This window comes from Manacus vitellinus, unplaced genomic scaffold, assembly GCF_001715985.3.
Source record: "Manacus vitellinus isolate BGI_N305 unplaced genomic scaffold, ASM171598v3 scaffold_35_pilon, whole genome shotgun sequence".
Lineage (NCBI taxonomy): Eukaryota > Metazoa > Chordata > Aves > Passeriformes > Pipridae > Manacus > Manacus vitellinus.
Window position 1 is genome coordinate 1764348 of NW_021940498.1, and position 25330 is coordinate 1789677.

A 25330-nucleotide genomic window follows, 5' to 3' on the forward strand; every position below is an offset into this window, starting at 1 on the left:
TGAAGAAATACCACTGTTTCAGGGTTGTCATCAACGAGCTCTGGTCTTTTCTATGTGTAAGTGAAGGATCTGAATAAGCAGAGGTGTGGATATGTCTCTCCCTCTTCCTGTTTTAGCCTCTGCATGCACTGGTGACAGTAGTGTTGTTGTGCCCCCTCAAAAAAGGAAATAGCAGGCCTTTCTGAATCACCTTTTTGCCATTGTGCTTACAGAGTGATGTCTTATCTTTTTCTCTTTTCTCTTTTTTTTTTTTTGCTGTTACATCCCCACCCAATATCCCTCACTCTTATCTGTGCAGCAGCTCTGGTGACATTAGCTGTGTCATTGCTGTCTCTGTTCCTATTTGGTGGTATTTGATGTGATGTCTAAAGAATACTAATTTTCCTGTGCCTGACCATTGATGCAGGGACATTCTCCTGTGGGAGGGCAGGCAGAGCCAAGGTGTAGCAGTTGTGTGGATTTTCTCCAAGGGAGGAAGGGAGGGCTGCTACATGTCCTTATGCTGCACTTTAGCATGGGGAGGCAGAGACTTCCAGCTGCACTCAGGATTAGCAGCCATTTGTTTCTCAGTTTCCCACTGAATTTAGTTCCTTGCACTTCTTCATTTCTTACCCTCAAAGTCACTGTGTGAATGGGGAGTGAGGAGCTGGTTCAGAGCTTATTTTTTAAATACACATGTAAGGGATTCTCCACAGCCCCACTCCCTCCACCCCCAGGAAAAGTACAGCACTGAAGTTATGGTCCCTCCACTTTCAGAGTAGGTGACACAAGTAACAGGGGTACGGCGAGAACCTCTTACCCCTGCATTTTACTTTTGCAGAGAACCTCCTGCCTGGAGGGAGAAGGACAGCCTGTAGCTGCACTGCTCAGTTAATCCCTGGCACACTGACAGACATGAGGTCACGAGCTGGGGACCTGAGTGCCATTTTGTCACTGCTGCCAGCACACCAAACAGAGCTGTGGCTTGGTGCCAGCTGTACCTGGTACAGCTTTGTCAACCCCTGCATCACCTGCCCTGATGCTACACAGTGTGTGTTTTTAGCAGCTGTGAAACAGTGGCAGAGGCTCACGTGAAGAACTGAAAGGCTCTACCACTTCTCAGCACGTGGATAGACATCTGTTGTTACTGAGGAAAGGAAACTGAGTTTACAATTAATTTTTTAATTAGTTAAAAAAAATGTTATGTACAAAAACCCCATGATAAACAGAGCAGCTCACCTGCTACAATGACCCAGATATTAAGCTGAGAAGGTCTCACAGAAACCATTTGTGTGCAATTCACTGAATACAGCATAAGGCAATAGAAAACAGGACTCAGGGTATTAGTGCTTAAGGAAAAACAAACCAAACAACCTGCCCATCAAGACTGTAAAAATAACCTGCTGGTGGACATGTTTGTCAGTGAAACTTGGTTTCCTTTAGAAGGAGTTACCAAAAGTGTCACTGGAGTCTGTGGTGATGTAGAAAGGTTTGGCACAGTGCAAAAGACAAACCTTTCTCCAGGAGGCTGCACAATCATCAGTCAGGAGCAGAAGTGGAGAATGGGATAGTCAGAGGGAAAACGTGCTGGTACAACCTGTCAGAGCTGTGGTGTGGCTGGCAGGGTGGAATTGCACTGTGATTCGAGGGAAGGATGGTGCTGGAAATGAGCAGAGGTGGAAGTGAATGCCAGAAGAGGTGGTCAGCCTGCAAGAAGCTGGTAGTTTGTGCTGGAAGGAACAAGAATAGGCGAAAGAAGAGGAAACCTGAAAAGTGTGAGACACCATTGCCCATACACCAAGTCCTGCAGTAGGGTCAGGCTGCCTCGTGGAAACACTCTGATTTCTGTCACTTATGTTCTGTTTGCAACCAGAACACACAAGTGCAGAGTATTGTTTCCTTATAACCCAGCTTATCTCCTTTTCTCTGTCAAAAACTCCTCTGTAAGAATGTTCTGGAGTTCCCATTACACTTTGTACAATGGGAAAGCAGTAAAAAAAAAAAAAAAGATGGGACAAAACAACTCTGCAGGAGTAGAAGGGGAGCAGTGCCTTATTTTTTACTAGTGACTTGATCTCATAACTCAATATTCCATAAACCACTTTAATCTTCCTATTTTCTCCAGCAGTTCCTCTCACACTATGTACCCTCTAGAAAAAAAAGTGAAATGGATGGAATATGTCTTTGCTGTGTCCTAGGAAGATAAACAGCTCAGGCAACAATACATCCCACGGAGGTGCTTCCAGGCTTTGGTCTGCCCTGATAACATGCATAGAGCACTAAGGGAATGAGTACAGCTTGCAGAGCAGAAGGGAAAAACATACCTGTAAAACTCAGGGCAGGGTTCAGTTAGGTTAGGATGCAGAGTTGCTTAGGAAGCTTGTTGGGGCTTTTTCCTCCTTTCCCCTTAAAATGAGAAATCAATTTTTCCTACACGGTAGGCAAGAATGTCAGCCAGATCAGATGAGTCCTATCCAGTACTAGCATTCTGTAGGGAAAATCCTTCAAGTCCTGGCTGGGTAGAGAGAACACTGGCAGAAAGCAGCAACATTCAGTGCAAAGTAAGTCCTTAGGTTACTGTGAGAGACTCTCAAGAATCTGCAGAGCCTCCCCTAACAAGTGTCCCTAGGCAGAGGTACCAACACAAGCAGACCTATGTTTTTGAAGCGAGGCCCTGAGTTACGTTTCATTACAGTGGATATGCAAGATAACCACTGACTTTAACACAAATTTCAGTGGGGCTTTACAGGTGTGGGTAGGAAGGAATGCACATAAAAGCTCGTACATTTGTATGCACACGTGTGCCCTCACACAGCAATTTAATGGAGGGGCTGTGTTGGCTGGGTTGGCAAGGTCATCCTGTCAGGAGAGAAAGGCTGCCAGAACTTGTGCCACTGCTGTGGGTAAGCAATATTAGTTGGCTGTTAGCTGTGCTGTCAGTGTGTATCGTTCCCTAAAAAGTCCCATAGCACTGCAAATAAGCATGGGGCAGAGAGACTCACTTCCAAGGTGAAGTTTTTTTCATGAAAAATGTGAGCATTACTGCCTCTTTAGGGGGAAAGTGACACGGTCAGGTTCAAATCCAAAGTCCTCCAGCATGAAGAACTCGTGTGAGGCTGAATATAAAAGAAGTTTTAGCTTCTCCCAGTCACAACATGGAGGCACAACCTGACTTGAGCTTGTGTGTTGGGGTCTGGGGGGTCCCAAGGGGCAGCTCTGCATTGCTAAAGGGGTAGGCAGGCCCCTGGTTCCCACAGAAGCAGCGTCAAAGCCAGAGGTTCCCAAAGCCTTGAACTGGTGTGTCGATGCCGACGACGTTCTTCTTCTGCCCCCGTTGCAGGAGCACAGAGGGTCCTCCCAGGCCGGGGTTCCAGTGACCCCGTTGTAACGAGAGCACCCCAAAGCTTCTGTTTGACTTCATTCACATGAGATTATGTTGTCAGTCGTGTTTTCAGTCCCCTTGCAGAGAGCCAAAGGGTCAATGCCACAAGCATTGCTGCACAACGAACGGCGGAGTCTGCGGTGCGGAATGCACGGGGTGAGAAACCTGAGGGATTCAAAGAAAAAGGATTTACTGATTTTTTTTTTCCCCGCCCCTTCTTAATCTTAAACGTCGAGCGGAAATGTTGCAGAGCCGACAAACGGGTATACACCTGCGACAGCCCTCCACAAGAGGGCTCCTATTCCATAAAATCGGAGCTGCTCGGAGCGGCAGGACCGTGAGCGACGGTTCCTGTAAAACCTTTGGAGTGTGCAGGGATGCTACCCCTCTGCGGAGCGAGGATGGCTGATGAATGCGCTCCCCAATTTAAACAGCAGCGGGACGTGGCTCAGTACACCCTGCAGTTCCGAGCCACCAAGGAAGCACGGCTTCCATCCCTGTCCCAGGCACTGGAGCTGGGAAACACCACCTACGGAAAAGCCTGGCAAACTTTTGTAACAAAATAGAGGAATGTGGAAGAATGGGTTTGTTCAGTAGGTAAACTCCTGCCACTGCCATCACAAAACTCCCCAAAATTCAGGCTAACCAAGGCTCTAGTATCTGTCCCGGGCAGGGCCTTCCCCGGAGGAAAACATGAGTGGCTGTTCAGGTTTGGAAATGAGACGAGTGGCCTGAATGAGAGTTTCCCCTCCTTTCCACCTCAGAACTATTAAGCTTTTAGATCACCACAGCACACAGCGTGACAAATTGCTGACTGGCAGGACTCCACAGCTGCTGCTCTGAGGCATTACCCTGGCAATTCCGTGGGCTGCGGTGAGAGCAGGAAATGCCATCCCCGGGATAATGATGCGAATAAGAACAGTTACCTGCTAATCTTTCTTTCAAGCCAAAGCCAATATAATGCTTTGTAATCATAAAACTTCGGCAAGCCAGAGCCTTCCCCAGCCCATCTTTTGCAACACCTCGTTGTGGAAGGTAACTCCTTTTAAAATATGAGTGTTTCCTAGGCAAGTCTTAGGGAGGAAGCTTTTCCATTCCTCCAGCTGCTGAAGGGAATGGAGATATCTCAGAAGTGGACTGGCATAGCTGGTATTACTGGGAAAGCTGGAGTTGTTCTCTTGTTCACCCCTCCCTCACCACCATTTAGTCAACCCTTCATTTCTATTACCAGTGATGTTTCCCATGTTTATGTATCAGATCAGACTCACAGGGAATCAGCCAGAAGTAACTTCTAGGGGGTGAAGCCACATGTGGGACCTGTAGTAGTGATGAGCTACTTACAAATGAGTCCAAAAGGACAGGGACTAAAAGACTGCCCAGTTCTTAGCTGGGAAGTCCATAAAACGAGCAGGGCAGCAGCAGGGGATGTCCCTGCAGATCCTGATAGCTGGAGGACTGTGCTGCAAGCCCACCTCTCAGATATTAATCAGCTTCCTTGCACAGGTTCAGAGCAGACACTGATAGTCGAAGCTGTCAAATGTTCTTTTTCTTTCATCTCTCTGTCTCTCTTCATCCCTATTTAGTCCCAGAAATTTTATGTTCATTAATGAAATGAATCATAAAGAAACTTACACACCATCCACACAGGGCCCATTCTATGGAAAAAGCAGCTTAGCAGCCCAACAAATTCAGTTCTCTAATGTTTTTCACTAGATTTTCACTAGAAATTTGAAATAACCCAAACAAAGCAATGCCCCACAAGGAATGTGAGCATCATTCCTCTGGTTACTTGACTGGAAAACACAACGTGTCCAGGTTGGGAATAGGGCCCTACTGCTGTTACTTACCCTAAAAAGACAGCCCACGCTCATATTAAAAGGCACACGTGGTGTTGTGAGCTAACATGGCATGAGAATCCAGTGGTATTTGAGAAGCTATTTTGCCAAGAGAAGAGTGGTAAAGAAAACTACCTGCAAATGCAATCTGGTCATACAGATGATGTTTCAGATGTCACTTTGAGGCTCGCAGGTGGCTTTGTACCTTCCTTCATACCCTCTTCCACCGGATCCTGGGGCTTACAACAGTGAGGACAAACTGAAATTTGGAATCAGAGAAGACATAAAAGTGATGACTCCAAATGTCTTCTTCAACAAAGTGTAACTGAGAGTGGGAAGAAAGGAGAGAAGAAATTAAAGAGATCCCTTAGGTCTAGTTGCTTCTATTTTAATTTGGCAGGACTCACCCCTGCAGTACATCCTAATATGCTTGGCCCATAGCCACAGGCTGATCTGATAGAAAGCTCTGTTATATATAAATATTATCAATATAGTGTCATATGGATAAAAAAGTTCTCATTAGCAGAGGCAAGGAACCTCAGCCTGGCATAAAGACAGGTTGCTACATGCTAAGATAAGTTAGAAGGGAAATAAAAGTTACACATCACTAAATGCAGTTTTCCTATCAAATGAAAGAATGCCAGTGTTAAAACCAAAAAACTCTTTCAGTGCTTTAAAAGGACCTCAGAATAAACAAGTCCACTACGTATCTCAGCATCTCATGAATGACTTTAACTGTTCAGGTTGAATCTCTACTACCACAGCAAACTGTACTTGCACAAATCATGCAACGTGAATCATGAGCCATTCTTTAAGTGACCTCTAATCTTGGTGCTCTGTGTTTGCATTCCTTAATTACTGTAAAGACAGGCTGTGAACCTCAACAAAGCATCTGCACGTTTTGGTCACCACAACAATCACGCATCTGAGAACTCTTACTTCCGTTTCTCTCTGTCTTTCTATTCTTCCCTCCCACACTTCAGCTCTTTGAAGCATGGCCTTTTGAGCTCAGAAACCACTCTTAGCATCAAGGCAACTCCTGACTCAGCTTTCCATGGGCCAAGAGCAACAGAGGTACTCTCAGACTTACTCTGAGCTCCCGTAAGAGCCCTTGAAAGGTGACCTGCAGCAGCACCAGCAGGATACACTCTTAGGACAGGTATTTCCCTTTCCAGACAGGTGGCAACGCCCAGCAATACTGAAATGGGACAACTATACAAGCTGGGAAGTTGGATGGAAACTCTGGCTTCAGTTACTTACAGTGTGCACTTGGGCTGGAAAGTGGCTGTACCGAATAGCACCACCTGACTTGGCAAATCCACTCCCTGTGCATATTATGCAAATGGGACTGAAAGGGAAATTCCAGTTTGTGCAGCCCTGTGCCATGCTGTTGCAGGTGATTGCATCCTACCACATGGGTATGCTTTTTACATCTGCTTTAAAAGCAATTTGGTCCCTATATAAAAGACTATCTCAGAATGCTCCGGAATCGTGCTAATTTAATGGTGAGGAACCTTTTAATTTCCAGCCAATATTTGTTTAGAGCCAAATCTTCCAATTCCAGTTCATTTTCTCCTATAATTAGAAGTGCATTATACATGCAGCTAACAGCACAGGCTGTGATCAAATGTGATTTTCTAGGTTTCAGCCTGCTCATTGCTTTCCCGTTGACACAGCCCCAGGGAACAGCAGGGGACAGCCAGCACTGGTGTCACAGGGGCACAGGAGTGGAAAATGAGGAGGTGCACAGGTGTAACCAAGAGTCACTGCCTTCCAGAAGCTTCCTTTCCTTGTGATAAAGCACTAAAAGGAAATCAGCCCAGCCTGACTCAATGGTCACGCTGGTTTTTGAGGGGATGTGGTCGACGAGGAGGGGAAAAGAAAAATAGTAATGCAACCTCCACACCTCTGACTTGGGAGTGAACTTGTCTGAGTAGAGGTATCAGAACACACAAGCATGACAAACTTACAAGTGTCTGTAAGAAAACTGAGTCCTTGCTGTCCAGCAAACAGCCTTTTCCAAAGGGGGGTACCGTGGTGACCACGATGGGCTGGGGTGCTCAGAACTGGGGGCTCCCTGTTTAAGTGGCCTGAGCACAGAGCCCTCTCAGTGTGGGATTCTTGTCCCCACACACGGCTTCCCCAGTGCCCTGACAGAACTCGGTGTGGTGGTATTTATAACATGTTGCAAGGCCTGCTGTCATTCTCCGTGACTGCTCTGCAAAGCTGCTAACAGGGTGTGGATAAGACATCTCCTGCCTTTATAAATCCATTAGATGTCTACCCACATCTTCAGGGGCTTTCTGGTGAGGTCAGCTTAGACATGATTAGGAGCAACAGCTAACAGATGAGATTTTTTGAGGGTGGAAAAAAAATCTACTTAGCTGCCAGCTACCCCTGAGGTGTTTGAGATCCCCTTGGAAAGCTCCTGGAGACACGTCTGGAGTTACTGAAGACTTCATGGGGTGGGACCAGGCACCTCACCTGTGCCATTTCGGGCCACACAAAAAATACAAATCCAGTTCTCCTGATTGGTGTTCTCCTAAAAGTGGGGCACTGCTATGCTGAAGTGTTTTCTGTGGCCCTAACACTATGTATTTTTGTTACTTTGGCTCAGAGACTATCTGAGGGATTGTCTAAGTAGGGTGTGGAGAGAGATCCAATTTTGAAACTCTCAGTGCTCAGCCGTATCTATCACGATCACCAAAATTCTTGGCATCTTAAGACATCTTAGGTCACATCTTAATAGACAAAAACGAACCTCTGTGAATATCTTCATTTCTGTATACCCCTGGTTTTGGAAACATTCTGATCTGCTGGCAAAACTCCCCATCACCCTTTCATTCCCAAACCTGAACCCTAGTTCAGTGTGCTGCCTGGACACAAAATGTAGCAAAGTCATGAGCTAGACTTAGATTTTGTGACAGTGGATGCTGAAATAAAAAAAAAAAAAAAGGAAATGAGAAGAAGGTAGAGAAATACCTAATGTGGCAGTATAGTTTCTATAAATGTGTATCTTAATAGAAACATAAGCAGTAAGAGACAGTTTCTTGAAAAAGGAGGTACACTTACCACGCCTTGGGAGGTATCTTGCTGCCAGGATGATTGCCAAAATGAAGGTGATAACAACAATGCTTGAAGCAGTAATGACATTATAAGGTGGAGGCACAGGAGGAACAACACAGTCATTTGTTTTTTCTGAGGCAGGAGAAATAAAAAATAAAGGACACAACGACTTATTGTCATTTTCACGTAAGAGCAGGTACGTGAATTTTGGTGGCTCTGGCTAAGTTCTAACTCAGGTATTCAGCCTGAAAATGGACCTGTTCAATAAACAAACGAGAAAAGCTGGTGCCTTAATTTCTTCCACTTTGCCGCATTTGCTCTGTGCTGAAATTTTTAACATATCCACAGAGTGTGAAATGCTGGGGTTTTGTCCAGAACAGAACTGAGACAGGCAATATTTGAAAACACATAAGCTGTTTCAAAGGAAGTATTTGGGCTTGGTGGAAGAGTCTCAGTCTGCAGCTTGAAAATTTCCATTTTCAAAGCTACCCTGCAGTTTTCCATACTGTTTTCATCAGATTTATGCCTAATTCTCTTCCCTTTGGATTCAGAGGTGAAGGAGAATGATGCATTAAATGGGCTAGAACAGACTTGTTTTTTCTGTGTGGCAGGAAAACAGTGTTGTGGCAGAGTTCAGCTTCAGTGGACCCAGAGCCTTTGGCTTTTTCACCACAGGAGATGACATTCCACTGCTGGGATATAAGAGCAGATACCAGGCCATTCCTGTACACTACAGGACAACCCTAATTCAACAGGAGGGACAGACTTGCTGCATGTCTGTAGGTCCCCAGAGCTGTGTGAACAGATCTTCAGTTTTTCATCATCTGCATCTGGCAGAGTTGGGCATCATTCCACGTCTAAGACACTGGCCTGATCTGCTGTACAATCTTTCCCCCCCACTGTAGGGTTTGCCTCCTGTGTTTACCAGAGGCTGTATTCTGCCTGGAAGTCTGTTCATGAAAGACTTGTCTAAAGGACCAATTACATCATACCATAATGGGAGTGGTTCTATATCTTAAAAATCAAAAAGCAGGGGGTTTGTGACTGCTGTGACTGTGTCACTGTTGATTGCACCCTCCTCTGAGAATCTGTGTGACAACAGTGTATTACTATTATTGCTTTTTTTTTTGTTGCTCTCCTTTTCTATGTAGCATGATATTCATAACCTTCTTCCATTAGCATCTCTAGGGACATTATGCACTACATGCAGCAATAACCAATATTCATAAAGCACTGGTTCCTGGCATTCGTTCTGAAGCTGAATGGCACCTCTCCCCACAAGTCCCTTTGATTTTAGTAAGGTAGATGAATAAGCTGCCTTGATGAATAAGGTACAATTCCCTAGGAAAAATAGCACTTCTCTATCTTCCCCTGAAGGTGCCCTTATCTCTACAGTAAAAACATCAGACCCACAGACATTTCAGAACACTTTTTTTGGTAGCAACATTAAAAAAAAAATCCTTTTGGCTTTAAGAATTTTCTGGCAAATCCCCTTCTACTGCAAAACATCTGGACCGTAGTATGCTGCCTTCCCTCATGCTGTTTCCACTTGTGCCTCAAGCTTTTCAAAGCACAGAGTTATCTATTATGCTATCACTTCTAAGCCAGGCTCAGTGATGGAATTCTTTTCGTATGAGTTAACCCTATATTACATTTAAAAGCAGAATTTTGTCTAGACCCCAGCTGAACAGTTTCTTTCACTGAAGCAGGGACAAACATGCTTGTTAAACGAGGAAATTCTTTTTAAGTGCATCCCGTGGCTTTTAAAGCACAAATACCATTCAAATACCAGGTCTGTGTCATGCAAGTGGCAGCAGGACTGTGCTGGTGCAGAGAGGCACTGGATGGTGGCAACCCCGACCCGTGGGAGCAACTGAGCCTGATATCACAACAGGATCCAATTGCCTTCTCAGCCCAGCTGTGACAGAAGAGCAGCAGGAAGACAAAGCCATCACCGCTTGTCAGTCACTGTTGCAACTCTCCCTTCCCACCCCTGCTGCCTTACAGCCTTTAAAACATTTTGGCGCACAGCTCACAGGTGGGGTCGTTGTGCCGTCCTTGCGTGAACAGTTACACAGAACGGTTTTGTAACACAAAAAAACATTAATAGCACATACCCAGAAGCAAACTGGTGGACTTGGCCAAGCCGTCGTATTCAACGGAGCAAGTGACGTTGACGTCGCTGGTCACGTTGAGCACCAGCGTGCCGGTGACGTTGTACGGGCTGAGGCTGGACTCGGACACCCAGCTGGCATTCCACTCCACAGACACGTTGTTGAGGGCTCCAGAGATTCTGGGTTTGGGGAAACCTCCGTGAGAAGAGCACGCTATCACCATCTCGGCTGATTCGCAGGAGCTAGCGGACACCTCTGCTGTTACGCTGGGCTGGCTGAAGTCGGCTGAAGCAAAAGAGACTCGGTTGCCATTCCGTCAGATCACAGTGAGAGTTGCAGTCCCCATCACCCACAGTCAGAGCAAAGGCTCCCCCACAGGGCATTCTCCCCCTACCATAATTTAATTGGCCTCTTGTGCCATATTGCCAGTCAGAGAGCTGCAGCAGGTTGCTCAACTCACTGCACAATGATCCTTTTCGGAGCAGCTACGGTTTCAGTGTGTGTTTGCTCCCTGCCTGACTCATCGTGTGACCACGTGACTGCTGGGATCTGCACAGGGCAGATTCTGGTCCTTGGCGTGTCCTTCGTGGCTTCTGCTGCCCACAAAGCTCTGGGATACCAAGTAACTTTTAACTAGTGAAAGAAACTTGCTCAACACTGTGTGGCTGACCAGTGGCGAGCAAGGAGAGACACAGATTTCCCTCCAAGCCCGCTGTCTGTTGAGCCATATGACACTGCCATCCAGCCTAGAAAGTCTCTTCAGACATCCCAGCCTGTTTCCAGCAGGGATGAGGGAAAATTTCCCTTTCCTGGTCCCCAGAATAACCGATCCCACTTTACCAAAAGGAGCAGAAGTCTATCACAATTGTTACAGCTGGCCTGCTAAGACAGCAAGGGAATTTCTGGAAGGAAAGAAACTGCAGTATTTGTGGCCAGGAAAAGAGATCCGTAGTTTCATATTTTTCATGCAGTTAAGTCCTCAGCCCTCATGGTTAGAGAAGGTGCTGGCAGTGTACTTCCCTTTTTTCATATCAGTTCCCAGAAAGAACACTAATTTTGTCTCCTTGCACGTATGCCCACCATGCCCTCAGACAAGCAGGCACTGGCCAAACCTCAAGAGCTGGTTTGTTTTTTAGTTTTGTTGATCTCCCTTCCAGATGGGGAATGCTCCTTCACTGACTTGTCTGGGAGATTCCTGCAACTCTCTGCTGTTAAAGGTGTTCAAAGGTATGTATATATTTATATATGCCACCAATATCTCTATCTTCAGCTGAGACCAACCACCACAAAAACAGGGGTGGAAATGGAAAATAATGTCAGTGGAACTTTTTGTGGTTCAGGTTCATTTTGAGCAAAGGAACTTGGTTTATTCAAGGTAAAAATACTCAGATCTCCAACTGAGTTCAACCTTAGGCTGTGGAGCTGTGGTGCAGCCAGTGAACTGGCCAGCCCCCGGAGAGCCTGGGCTTCCCAGGGGTTTGGATGCAAGCCTGGAATGCTGCTGTGGCCACCCCCTTCCTCTTTCAGCTTGGATGCTTGCCATGCACCAAGGGCTTGGTCTGACTTTGCCCAAAAGGCATCAGGGGCTGCCTAGGGGACTCACCAGCAGTGGTACCTGGGGAGAGGTCCTGGGAGGGGTCCTTTCACAACAGGGAGGCATCAAGGGGAGGAGGTTGGGCTGGTGGTGTTAAAGCCAAACTCTCTGTACCTGGGTTAGCTTTGGAAAGTAAGTAGGGAGGCTGCTAGAATGGAAATACTTAACACATCTTCCATCACTCTTTTAGGCTGCCTGATGGAAGCCTGTCTGCTCCACTACGATAAAGCTTGGAGGAGTGTCCTTTACCCCCAACAGCTGGCACCGGGGGGTGTCAGGAGACAACCCACCTACCTGTAACAAAGAGGGTGAGGCTCTCGTCACACACAACAACGGAGTTGTGCTGAACCACACACTGGTAAGTGCCATTGTCCAGGATTTCCATGGGGGAGATCCACAGGATGAGGTCCCAGGGGTCCATCTCTGTGCGGTTCCTGTACCGCTTGTCAGCCTCGATCATCTTCCCGTCGGAGTAGGCCAGCACCACCACCGTCACCTCCGGAAACTTCTTCTGCCAGTAGGCCCGGTAATTCTGCAGGCTTTCTGAGCGCGGGATCTCACGGCAGCAAGGCAGGCTGACCTTTTCCCCCAGTTTGCTTCTGACTACTCTCTTCTCCAGTGCTTGGCCTGCAGGTGAGGGGCAAACAAAAGTCAGTGAGACAGTGGTGTGGCCTCGCGGCAGGACCTGCTGCCAGAGCTCACCTCTTTTGGCTCTGTCTGCACCCACTGAGTTTGCAGCTCGATTTACAGCTTCAGCTCTGCACTGCGGGAAGGCCTCCCTCGGCATTGCCTTTTCCATCATGCTCCAGTCCTGCTGTCCTAGTTAGAACAGCTGGGACCAGTTCATCACTGTATGGGTGTAACCCAAAACTGTGTATTCTATAGCCTTCCATGCCATTTCCCAGAAACTGGTATCAATAGACCATTTATACCATCTGCCCAGAGCAGCCTGACTCCTCAGGCTATAAACTGGGCGTTAAGAGGCCTGTGAGATAGGAGGGTGCTCCTGTCCTCACACCCCGCCCTGAGGGAGGTACTGGGCACTCCTGCTTGAACTGGAGGATATATATAATCTTGGAGTCTTGGGACTTTTTTAACCACTCGTGGGATCCAGAGGAAGACTGCAGACCACCACTCTCAACCAGACTGCACCAGCACTCTCACCAACAGGTTTTTCCCTCTCGCTTTACTTTGCACTCAGGGGGCCCAACAAACACCACTCTGTTCATGCTCCAGAGTGCTGGGTTATACATTTGGGTTTTGTGGGTTAAAACCAATTGTTCATCTGTATAATCGTACTTATTGTATTATTTTATTAAATTGTTATTCTGACTTATAATCTCTCTTTTGAGTTGGGTTCATTTCCCCTGTTGGTTTACCTTTAAACCAGCACACCTGCTTAGGATCCTGAGCTGGTGGGCACACAAGAATTGCTGCATGGACTGCTGAAGGCAAAGGCAGGAGGAGTGTTACCTGCCTGAACAGGAATTTTGCTGGCCCCCTTAAAAAAACCACACCTCACTGTCAAGAATTGCCATTATTCCTGTAAAGGGATAGAAACATACATGCACAAACTTCTGTCTCTTCTGTTCTCCCTTTGCAGAGCTCAGTGTCCAGAAAATCTCTGTCACTCTCTGGTGGGTTCCCTGCATGCCCAACAGGGCCACAATGGACTATTACCTTTGGGGGATTAGGGTTTTATTGGAAGTTTTTTGGTTTGGGATTTTTTTTTTTTTGTAAGAAACGAAAAGCCCAAATTTTCAAGATCCCAGAAACTAGAAGCAACCCCACAATGATAAACAAAGGTTACAGCCACGCTGTCATCAGCCTTCTAGTATTAGCAAACAAACAATTTCGCCTAGTCTAGCTAAAACAAGTTCATATTTTTGAAGGCCCATGGGCCTCCCTTGGGATGACTCGGAGACCAGCACAGACGTTCCCCAAGTCCTGCACAGTGACCGTGCCACTGCCACACCTAGACTACAGGCATGTGCCTACAACAACAAGCTGAGACCCTTGCAAGGGTGAAAAAGGGTACAACTGACCCTGAGATTAGCTCAGTTGGTTAGAGCATGGTGCTAATGACACCAAGGTTGTGGATTTGATCCCTGTATGGGCCATTCGCTTCAGACACTTGTGGGTCCCTTCCAACTCAGAACATTCTGTGCACTTTGACCACATTAGCAGTAATCCCCCTACTGAGCACTGTGATTATCATGCACTCCACTCCCATGAGCAGCCTTGCTTTCCCATTCCCTCCTCTTTCCAGTGGGTAAGTGGAAAGAGGCCCCTCACAGGGGCCAGGACCTAGGAGGGAGCAGCCTACCAAAGAGCTCCTGCTGCTGCTGAAAGGTGACCCAGCATTAATGCACAGTCCTGTGCTGCAACAAGGCAGATGGCTGAGCTTTCACCTGAGTTGGTGCAACCCTGGGGATGATGTGTACCCTGCTGTGTTAGTCCAGAAGGTCGGGTCACTCTACATTTTCCCTGCTTGCCTCAGCCTCGCTACCTTAGCGCTCATCTCCAGTGGTGGGATATCAATCCATTCCGGCTCTCATCCACTGATGAGAGCAGGAAAACAAGGAAATAGCTGGCTTCAGGACAGAAAAGATTCAGATTCCTTCTTCCTTCCCTGCAGAACACATCTCAGTAAACATGCCGGAGAGAGGAAGCAGGAAAGTCCTGACAGGCGGAGTGTCACTGATGGGGACAGTGCAGCATCACCACTGGCGGAGGTGAGAGCCCACGTGCAAAGTCTCTGCCTGATGCATGAACTGAAAGCTTGACAAAGCTGAGCCTAAGAACTGCCACCCTCCCAGCAAAGTCTGGCTGGTGCTGGCTCACACTTCATAGTCTCTAAGATTCTATGAAATAAGCCTCTCCCCTGCAGCACACCTACCCCTGTCCCGCTTCACACAGCTCACATTAAATCTGTGGGAAACACACTGAAAACATGCTGTGGAGGTCCTGGAAACACTATGGCATGTTTTAATATTAATTAATATTTAATTAAATAAAATAGAATGCAATTAAATTAGCAACTTCTTATTTGACTGGTTTCCCTCCACTCAGCCGCTCCGTTGATCTTCCAAAAGGAAAGATTCAATTTCCCCACACGCACACACTACCTGCACTTCCCCTTATAATGTGTTGCAGATTCTGAGCAACCAAGCCCACTCTGACCTCTGTCAGCCACAAATTGGCAGCAAAAAGGTAGAAAAACTAGTTCTTCCACACCACCTGGGACAAGAACTGCCATGTCTTGCCAACCTCTGGCAGCCTGAAATTTAGGGATTTCTTGACATCAGCAGTTCAACTGCTACTCCTTCAGGAAGAGTTCTTGCCCCTTCAGGAATGTATATATATTTTTGGCTTTCAAAACATCTTGTGGTGAGGAATTGCACAGTTTGATTACATGGTGTGTGAAAAAGCATTTCCTCCTGTTCACCTTAAAAGCAACCCGCTTCAGGCTGTGACTCTTGAAGTTCCTTCTCCTCTTTGTCTGTGTGCATTTGTGTGTGTGCTTCTTCCCTCGACCACATCAGCTCAGCTCCTATTACTGTTGGAGAGACTCAAAGGAGCAGCCAGTCCAACAGCCAGTCAAACTTTGGGATTGTGGAGCCTGATAAAGACCATTTTCTATTTTCTTTTGTGGCAGTAGGGGAAGAGTGGGCGTACAGTAAATGTCAGGGTGACATCGCATCATGGGTTGCATGGGGTTCTTCGTACCTTGCCCCTAAGAGTCTCCTTTGCAACCAAAAGGAGAACAAAAACCTTTTCAGCAGTACATGTGCAGGGGCTGGAAACTCCTGCTGATGTCACGTCTACCCTTAAAAGGCTCTGCAGCCCTTGAAACTGCAACCTGAATGTTGCAAGCCTGAAGGAACCAAAGTCTATGGAGAGTCATTCAGCCTCACAAAAGTCCCCTTTCGTTTTAAAGGTGAACTGCAAAGCAAAAATGAAAATTCAGTTCTCCCCCATTTCTGTGCTGAAGGCTCTCTGTAACCAGTCTGTGGGGAAGGTATTCACTGTGGAAATAGTTTTTAATGAATTTTCTAGGAAAAAAAAAGATCCCTGCTCTTCCCACCCCTCTGAAGCCCACCCACTCCCTTGCTGTGCACACACATCTCTCTGTCCCTGCAAGCCCGTGGCGTGTGCCAACACTGAGCTGATGAAAGGGATGACTTTCTGTTCCCTGTGCAGAAAAACATGTTTCATTCAAACTGCGCCTGTGCTGCAGATGCCCCACACAGCAGGGCTCATCAGAACAGAGAGGTGAGTGAAGAGGAAAATCATGGGTTCTTGTTTGCTCCGAGAGTCAGCAAGCAGGAGAGCTCTACAGTCTCCCGTGTCCCTGTTTCCTTCATTCTTTGCCCCAAGCCTTGACTCAGAATTTCCCCAGCCACAGAGAGCTTGGGATGTCTGTGGCACATGCAGCCGCACAGTACAGGAGAGAGGGTCGCCTCTGGGACAGAAGTCCTGTAGAGACATTTGACAGTAAAGGGCAGCTAAAGACCTAGCGAAGCTCTAGAGAAGCAGTGCCAAACTGTTGGAAACCTTCAGGTAGGTCCTGGTGAACAGAAGCTCCAAAGCCATTCTCTTTCCCCTGCGTTCCCCATTCCTCTGCCCTTCTCAGCTGCTTCGCCTTTATTTGCTCTCACCTTGTGTTGCCTCACTTTGCACACAATGCACAAAGCAGCACACATGAAAGGAAAAGTGGGCCTGGAGTCCCTTGCCAGCAGGTAAGACAGTGGATCTGCACATCTTTTTGGCAATCAGTCCTGTAAAAAATTCTAAGGCAAATTGTCAGCGGAGCTCCAAAACCGAGAGGGTAAAAACAGCCTTGCTTTCTTTTTTTTTTTTTTTCCCTTCAAGTTCCCTATTTGTCTTTGCAACAGCAGCTGCTATCTCTACTCATAAATTAATGGCATCATTGACTTTGCCTAAGACCATGCACTCCCACTCTGCCTGGGCACTGACACCTTCCTCCCACTCCATCTGTGTGTGGGCTGAAACAGGGACTTGGGGAAGCTCTGGGAGGAGGTGCACAGCATGTGGTGGTGAGGTAAGGGCACTTCTGGTAACTGGGGCTGGGCTGGCTGAGTAAAACCCATCTTGTGGAGCTTCACTTTTCTCCTGGTGGCCATCCCCTGGGACCACACAAGAACCACACTTAGCAGTCCTCAGGTAATTGTGCAGATCAGGCACCTCATTTTCTGTGAACTGCACATTCGCCCCAAACTTGCATGATTTATCCCTTGAGGGCAATGCAGTATTTTACAGGGATTTCCAAGCAAGACAGATAATCTGTGGAAAAATTAAGACATTTTTAAAAGCTGAGCCTTTAAAAGACTAGACACTCCCCCTTGGTCTCTCCTTTTTTATCCCAAGTGATTGTACCAATGAGGAATGAGATTCTCTCAAAGCTTTTCCGTGGAGTCCTGTGCTACACTGCAATACGTGAAGAAATGCTTTGTATTTAAGTCAGTGCTGTGATGGACTCTTGTGAATACAGTGATCACAGCTGCCCAGATAACCTCTGTGCTCCTTCCACACAGACTCCACTCTAGCAAGTTCAGGCATGCAAAGGGAGGTCCTGGCAGGCAGAGAAAGGAGGAGTGGCCCCTTCCTCTTGCACTTCCCATCTTCACCTTGCCACATTCCTCCTGAACAAAACAGCAACCTTGCCTTGCCCAGCTCTATACTGTTGATTTGGCAATTATTATAATATCCCCCTGGTGTTTTGGTGTCCTCAGCAGCCTTCGCTCTTTGTTTTAATGCTGTTTGCATGTGTTTAGTGAAGAAATCCTTAAAGCCATGAAGCTACTGTGAAAACCAGAGGACATCTTCCCTTGTCTATAGACAGAAGGTCAGCCTGTCTTTTGGGGTGCACACTGATCACACTTTTTTCCAGCAAGTACTGAAACTATCAACATTACTTGTCTCCCTGAGCATAATTGATAAGCAGTGATGTACCGTAGGTAACACCCATTTCAGAGAGGTGCACAGGGTGCTCTCAACACACGCCAGCATCCAGTACGGGCCCAATTTCTTGGGCATGCTGTGCTCCCGCTGAAGCCCTCTATCTGACTGCAGTTTCCTTTGCAGGTTGCAGACCAACTCTCTGCTTTCTCCAGTCTTAACCCCTGGCTCACCAGAAAGCTGATTTCACTCCACCCTGACTGCCTTTTTGCCATGAAAGCCAGCAAGGCAGCCCAGCCAGGCGGGAAACGAAAGGAAGCGCTGTCACTAAGTCATGGCTTGGTCAAAAAGCTGACTTGAAAGGGAAGGAAACTCCATCGATCACCAAGAAAAAAAGAAACGTTTCACAGTCTGCAACTCGCATCTGAGAAAACCAAAGGCAATCTGAAATACTTCGGTAAAGGGGCTCGCTGCAGCGCTGGGGCAGCTCCAGCCAGCCGGCACCCCTCCCTCTCCCTCTTGCTCCGGCTCAAGTTTCGGTATCTGGTTGAGATAAAGATCTACTTCTTTCTGAGTCACTGCTGGGACAAGCCCGCTGCCCGGGTATGTCCAGCCTGCTTTGTTTATAAACATGAGTAAGATCGCAAGTCACTCGGCAGTTTTCTAATTCTGGCACTAGCCAGGAGATCAGATCCAAGCAAAGAGCTGGATGTGAGACACAGAACTACTTGGGGACGGGATGGGGACTTTATTGCGTCTGAAGATCTTCCCCTTTGCCGCAGAGCACTCCACATTGGTGCTGCTCAGGGAGGACTTGCTTATCTCCCACGCTGCATATCAGAAGGGACACCGCAGGGACAGAAGGACTTTTAACCTTCCCCCTTTCTCCATTCCCAGCACGTGGAATGTGACACTGCTAGAATTAGAAAGGCCAGGAAGAGACACTAAATCTGGATGTCCTCAGAAGATTTGCATATTTTAGTTCCTTTAGAGATCAAATTCCTGCAACTGGCTCAGCACTCTTACATTATGATTTCCCCGTTTGGGGGCAGAAACTAGATGAGGCAGTTGTGTAAGACGGGCCTTTGGGGGAGGTTTGTCACACTCAAAGACAAAAATGAATTTGTTAATTTTTTCCCCTGCAGAGTCTGTCTCTTGCTGACTGGATCACTTTGTACTTCCTCTATATTTATCTCCCAGCTGAAGATGTTCTCAGATAATTTTCCTAATTCCTCCAGTATCACTGCCATGCATGCTGCTGTCCTTGTAGCAGTTTCTGAAGTTGAGGTCCTCCCCACTGCTTGAGGCCATAGTTTTCTTCAGTGCTTGCTACATCTCACTGTCTTGCATGCTCCCCAAGTAGCCAGCCCCCTCTTGAAACTAATAGAAGGTGAAATTGCTCAGTAACCAAGAAAATCAAATGATACCTCTCACATAAGCCCACTCTGAATTAGAAAAATTATACTTTTTTTTATTTTATTTTGTTGTTGTTGTAGCTAAAGTATTTGCCCACAGCCATAGTGACATTCAGCAGTGCAGCTGATGATGCTGCAGGCCTGCCAGCCATTATCCTGTTAGAAAAACCGGTCTCTGCTCAGGCACTGACTCACAGGATGCTCTGCAGACGACAGCCTTGACAGTAACCCCGCAGCTGGAGGACTGCCTGGAGGAGAGATTACACAGCCCTAGATAAGAGCACAGCACAGGGAATGGGAATTAACTGGAGGACAGGGAACAGGAATTAACTGGAGGATGACCAAGAGCAGTCCAGAGGTGTCTGTAAGAGTGAAATGAGAGACCTGGGCATGTGCTGCTGGAGGCACCGTCCGGGGAGCATTGCGGTGCATGGAAGGGGTTCTCTTGGCACTTCCCCCAGAACAGGGATGAAATCCTTGCCTGTTGGGCATTTAAAATTGCACAAGGGTACCTGCTATGGTAACAGCAGTGCTGTGCAGAGAGATTCGCTTCAATGCTCTTTTCTACCAACATTTTATATGACAGGGTAGCAATCTGGGCTCACCAAAAGGTGAACACCTCGGGATAGGTGTAGGTGTAGGTGCCACCATTAGCCATCAGTCAGCACTTTCTTTTCAGTCAGGGAGTCCCCTGGGACCAATGATATTTTAAAAGCATAACAGTGAAAAAGCAGAAGCAAAGCCCGTGGTATTTCCGTGTTGGGAGAGATTTACGTATTCTCGAATGAACTCCCGAGACTCCCAACGGTGATGTCCCTCCAAGGAGGCAGAACAGCTACAATTAAACATAAAGTCAACCTATTTAACAACAAAACTGACCTCCTTTTGCCAAGTGAACAGACTTTGCTGCATCCAGCACACCTGCTTTGACAACTTATAAAAAATACCACATCTACATGTGCGTGGTATTTATACAAGGAAGCACATGTTTAAAAGGAAGGAGAAGCTTTCAGCCTGGAGGAGAGAAGGCTCTGGGAAGACCTTAGAGCAGCCTTCCAGTACCTAAAGGGGGCCTGCAAGAAGGCTGGAGAGGGGCAGGTAGTGATAGGACAAGCTGGAGGGAAGGTAAGGACAGATATTAGGATGAAATTCTTTACTATAAGGGTGGTGAGGCACTGGAATAGGTTGCCCAGAGAAGCTGTGGATACCTCATCCCTTGAAGTATTCAAGGCCTGGCGAGATAGGACTCTGAGCAACCTGGTCCAGCAGAAGGTGTCCATGCCCATGGCAGGGGGGTTGGAACAAGATGAGTTTTAAGGTCCCTTCCAACCCAAACCACAGTATGATTCTACGAGTGGGAAGTGGGAAGAAATCCTATGAGAATTTCTCTGAATGTGGAAATTCTCCCCCAGCCTGGCACAACCTTGGGATGCAGCCAGACAACAAACTGGCACTGATCTCTTGTCTTCCCAACACAAGTACAGGAGATATGTCTCCCCCTCCCCTTCCAATCCCACGTGCTCAATCTTGCAGGGCTCTCCAGAGCCTGGTTCAATACACCACACTGGTATAAAAAAAGGGGGAAAAAGAGACTTTCTGCTGAGCTGGAAGGTGAAGTAGAAAGTAGATCACCCAAGGATCAGACACGTGCTAGAACTAGTACAAAGGAGAGGAGGATCAATGTAGCCAGAGAGGAGCAGGACTGTGCCTTTTGATGGCAATGACCTTCTTTGTCCCCTCAGCTGTGCATCCTGTCTGTATCCACTCCCCTCCGGGTTACACAGCACTGGTGTAAAACCAAACTGGCACCAAAGACAGAGGGCTGGCCCCAACAGAAAGCTAACTCACCACAAGCAAGGCAGGGGGATAATTCCATCAGCGACAGCCTTCATTTATGTCAGATTAGTTACACTCATTAAACTGCATTTGAAACTCAGAGCTGAGGCAGCGATGAGCGGGAAAGGTGTGAGGGCGTACAGGGTGGCAACTCCTGCTGGTAACCTGCCACGGTTAGTGAAAACTTTCACCCCAAACTTTGCATGTTTAAACGCAGGAATGTCCAACATTAACACTGCAAAAAGGATACAAATGTCTCAGTGATCCAAGAAATGCAAAAAAGTGGTTGCCCTCAGTGTGACATGAGGTCACTGGAGCTATCGGGGTTCATTCCGATCTAACGGGAAAAAGGAAACGATGTGGGAGAAAGGAATGTTTGACCTGTAGCTTTACAAGCTTGGTATTTAGGCATGTAACTGCATTTTGACTGTGTAAGAATGTGGCTTGTCTAAGTTTAATTTTCTGTTCTTTTTTTTTTCCCTAAAGAATTCTTTCATTTAAAAAACACACAACAGAAGAAGTAAAACAGAGTCTATAAGCAAAAGCAGGAGCCTTTAGCTGGGTTTCTGTTTCTCCAGGTAAGCTCTTACAGCAGGTTTCACTCTGGATAGACTGACAGACAGGAAGAGGAGTTCCTTAGTTTCACTGCCCTTGTTTTTGAAGTAAAGACTTTTTTTCTGCATGTCTGGAACAGGGCGAGACAGAAACTCATCCGAAAAAAGAAATTTAAATAACAGCTGAAGGCACTAAGAGGAATAAGGTAGAAACTCAATTTGCACCATGTGATCAAGTGGGCAAACTTGGTATGTAAAGAAAAATTTCTGCCACCTCCACCATGAAATCTGCCCCAGCACAACAGCTACTGGAGCTGGAATGGAAATTAGACACCAAGCACCTAAAGCTCACTGTTAGACACTTCAATATTTGGGGGTGGCCATGAAACAGGGAATCTTTCTCAACCCTATTTGTCCCTTTCTGAAACCCAGCTACACTCCAAGCTCTTTATTGGCAGTAACATGTAGGAGGGGATTCCCAGAGTGAGTTACTTGTGAGCTAGTGCTTGCTCGCAATGCAGAGGGAAGTGGATATTCCCCCCCACTTCCCAACTCTCCAAAGCTGTAGGGAATTTTCCTCAAAACTTCTCAAAAAATTTCACCACTGGGAAGAAACCAACAGTTAAGTGGTCCCCAGCTGGAAGAAAAAGCTCCAGGGAAGCTTAAAAATACTCCATGGACACAAAGCCGGGCTTGCTGGGTCCCTGCAGTCAGTGCCTACACCATGTCTGCACACAGGGCAGGGAAAGGTCATACTGAGTGACTTCCAGCCACGTTGTCCTATCTAACATCTGTGACTGAGAACATCCTACAATTTGTAGGTAGGTGTGAAGGTGCAATGGCAGGAGAAAAACAAGCCCGTGGGGATACCAGCAGTGCATTCAGATCATAAATCAAAAAGTCTGTGCTGCAATCAAGGCTGTTCTGCCACTTTTCCACTGTGCTGAGACAGCAAGACATCTGTGTCTCCAGCAGCAGATGGCATCTCAGAAGCAGCTTTAAATTACACTGGCATTTCAGTGGGGCATCTCAGGTGAATGCCGGAGAAGCAAAATTCAATTCAAGGGGAAACAAATGGGTCTGCATAGCTCGGACATACATGAAATTCATCTATGAAATACAAACTTCAAATCATCCTTTTTAATAAAGCCCCCCATTAATGCCTTCTACTCCTATGATGTGAAAATTCAGCCTGGCATTCCCTGTATTACTACTCTGCTCACACGGGGTTTACAGAGAGCAGTTGTTTCCATCCCAGCGTGCTCCCTGACCTTTCTGAGTGTTACATCACGGAGCTGTGCCAGCATCAGGGCAGCTGGGCCAAACCAAGGACACAGGCTTTGGGAACCAGCCCTGACCGTGCCTTGATGTGGTCACGAGCAGTCCCACATGGTGGCAGTTCTGTAAATGTTGGCCTTGGTGACTCGCTTAACATCGTGTGGGAAGTCACTGGCAGGACGATGGCAGGTGCCCTTCACTATTTTGCCACAACCAAGTCAGAACTCCCCGTGGTTGACCTAGAGAAGGCATCACCTACAAGCAGCAGTAAAACCTTTAAAACCCATTCATTTGTGGGTACCGCACCAAGTATTTTCAAGTGTCGCTAACGTAGGAACACTGATTTTCAGAGAGAAAAGTTTCAGGGTGTGTATGTGTGCATACAGAGAGAGAAAGGAGGTGCATCAGCTGTCCTGTTCTTATCAGTCTGCCGAGCATCTGCTCCTGCAGCACCAGGACTTCCACAGCCTCCTTGTATGAGATGCATCTAACAATTGTGCTCCAAAACCTGAGATAATGTTTTTAGAATAGCTTGGTTTTCCTCTCCGTCTCCTGCAGAATTTAACTCCAGAATTTTGTAATCAATCAGATTTGGAGAAGTTAGTTTTCTCATAAATAGGATGACCAAATCCTGCTGGCCTATGGCTTTGTGCCTTGTGTTTCCCAGCCCAGGCACATCTCCCCATGTCTCTCAGCCGGCTCCCAAGCTCTTGGTGCCACGATGCTCCTTACAGCTCCCTTGCAGCTGCCTCCTGCCCTTTCTGTCATCTGGGCATGGGGAGGGTTAGCCCAGGTTTTGGCTATTTGGGTGCTGCTCATGGCTAGCCAGTGGCTTCCAAGTAGCAGCCAAGGACCTCTGCATTTCTGCCACCTCTGCCTTCCTGTCAAATTTGGGTGAAATTGGTCAGGGGATTTGAAAGGTAGAAGCAGAGGAGGAATACAAAGAGGGAGAGATGGAAAGCAGGATAAACCATCATTCACTTAGTAAGCCATATCAAAAAAAAGCACTTAGTAAACCATATTAAAAAAAAAGTACCACTGGAGGAGCACCTATTATCTATTATTCTGTTATCGAACTCCTGTTTCTAGTAGTGGATATTTGCAGGCATCAGACTGTATATTCAAGCATTGCCCATCTTTGGCCAAGGAACAAGCATCCTTTTTAGAGAAGATACGTGACAGGCGAATTACCACGTGCTTGTAATTACATTAATAACTTACTACAAGCTCTTAAAATACAGGGAGAGAAGCAGTTCTGCTCATGATAGATCATTGCAATATGGGCAGAATAGTCTGTGCTCGACACATGCTTTGCAAGGACAGAGGTAGGGGAAAGAGTGAGGGGAAGACAGGAGAGGCAAGATCTCAGAGCGGCACTTGAGGTGGTTGCTTTCTTTTCAAGTGAGCTCCGCAATTCACTCCCTGTTAAATTCTCTGTTTTAAGAGAGATTGAAACTTAAAATGAAACCGGGCACCAAGTATCTCCCAGTTTCACAATATCAGCATGAAAAACTCCTAATTTTGCCTCACTTGATTTTTAGTCAAAGCCTCAGTTCTGCCCAGGTTTGCTCTAGAGTATCGTTAGCTGCAGTGAAACACTAAAATTGCCAATAAGCACAATCTGTTTTGCATCCACAATGAACCCCAGCTCAGAAGTCAGTTTTTGTGTGGTTTCAAGGTTAACATTTCACACAGCTGAGAAGACTCATCCCAAGCCTCTTGAGGTCAGGAGGGATCTGTGGGCTCCAGTCAGCTTTGCGGCAGGTCCTCGAAAAAGGATGGGGGGACAGCCCAGGCAGGACTTCAACGGGAATTTGTGTTGTTGGAGAAAGAACTCGCTCTGCACTGCGCTGAGCTGACCGAGAGGTTCAGAGAGCTCTGACCTGCTGCCTTTCCTTATCTTTCCCACCACACACCCACTGTTAACCATCCAAAAAACTGCAGAAACCACTCCACCACGGAAACCGAAGCCCAAGTGGCCGCGCCGTGTGTTCCCCACAGACATCAGCTGCCCCAAAAACACCCTCGTTTCTCTCACCCTGGCTGGGATTGGAGACCAACTTGCCCCTGTGGGAGCTGTCAGGCTGGTGCAACCAGCCTGGGGAGCTGAGAGCTCAGGGATACTCAGCGCTCATGCCGCGGTGAGTAGCGCCGGTCACCCAAACCCTGGCTCAGGCTCAGCCCTGGCAGAAGACACCGGACGCAGTGTCCTGGGGGCTGACTGGCACACGGGTGCTGCTGCCTGCTGGGACCCGATCCCCTCCCGTGCCCCCGCACCGGCCGCTCCTCCTTACCCAAACCAAGGCAGAGCAGCGCCAAGAGCCCCAGCCACGTCCTCAACGCCAGGCACACCAT

General features: G+C 47.2%; 1 protein-coding gene across 1 annotated transcript; it reads right to left on the reverse strand.

Moving 5' to 3' along the window:
- Positions 1-1182: 1182 nt before the first annotated feature.
- Positions 1183-25330, reverse strand: CD80 (CD80 molecule). Its single transcript, XM_029961453.1, has 6 exons — positions 25270-25330; positions 12265-12597; positions 10380-10661; positions 8269-8394; positions 5332-5455; positions 1183-3526 (listed from the first exon to the last, which is right to left on the reverse strand). Exons 1-5 carry the CDS (start codon positions 25328-25330, stop codon positions 5349-5351), a joined length of 909 nt encoding a protein of 302 aa, XP_029817313.1. The 3' UTR covers positions 1183-3526; positions 5332-5348.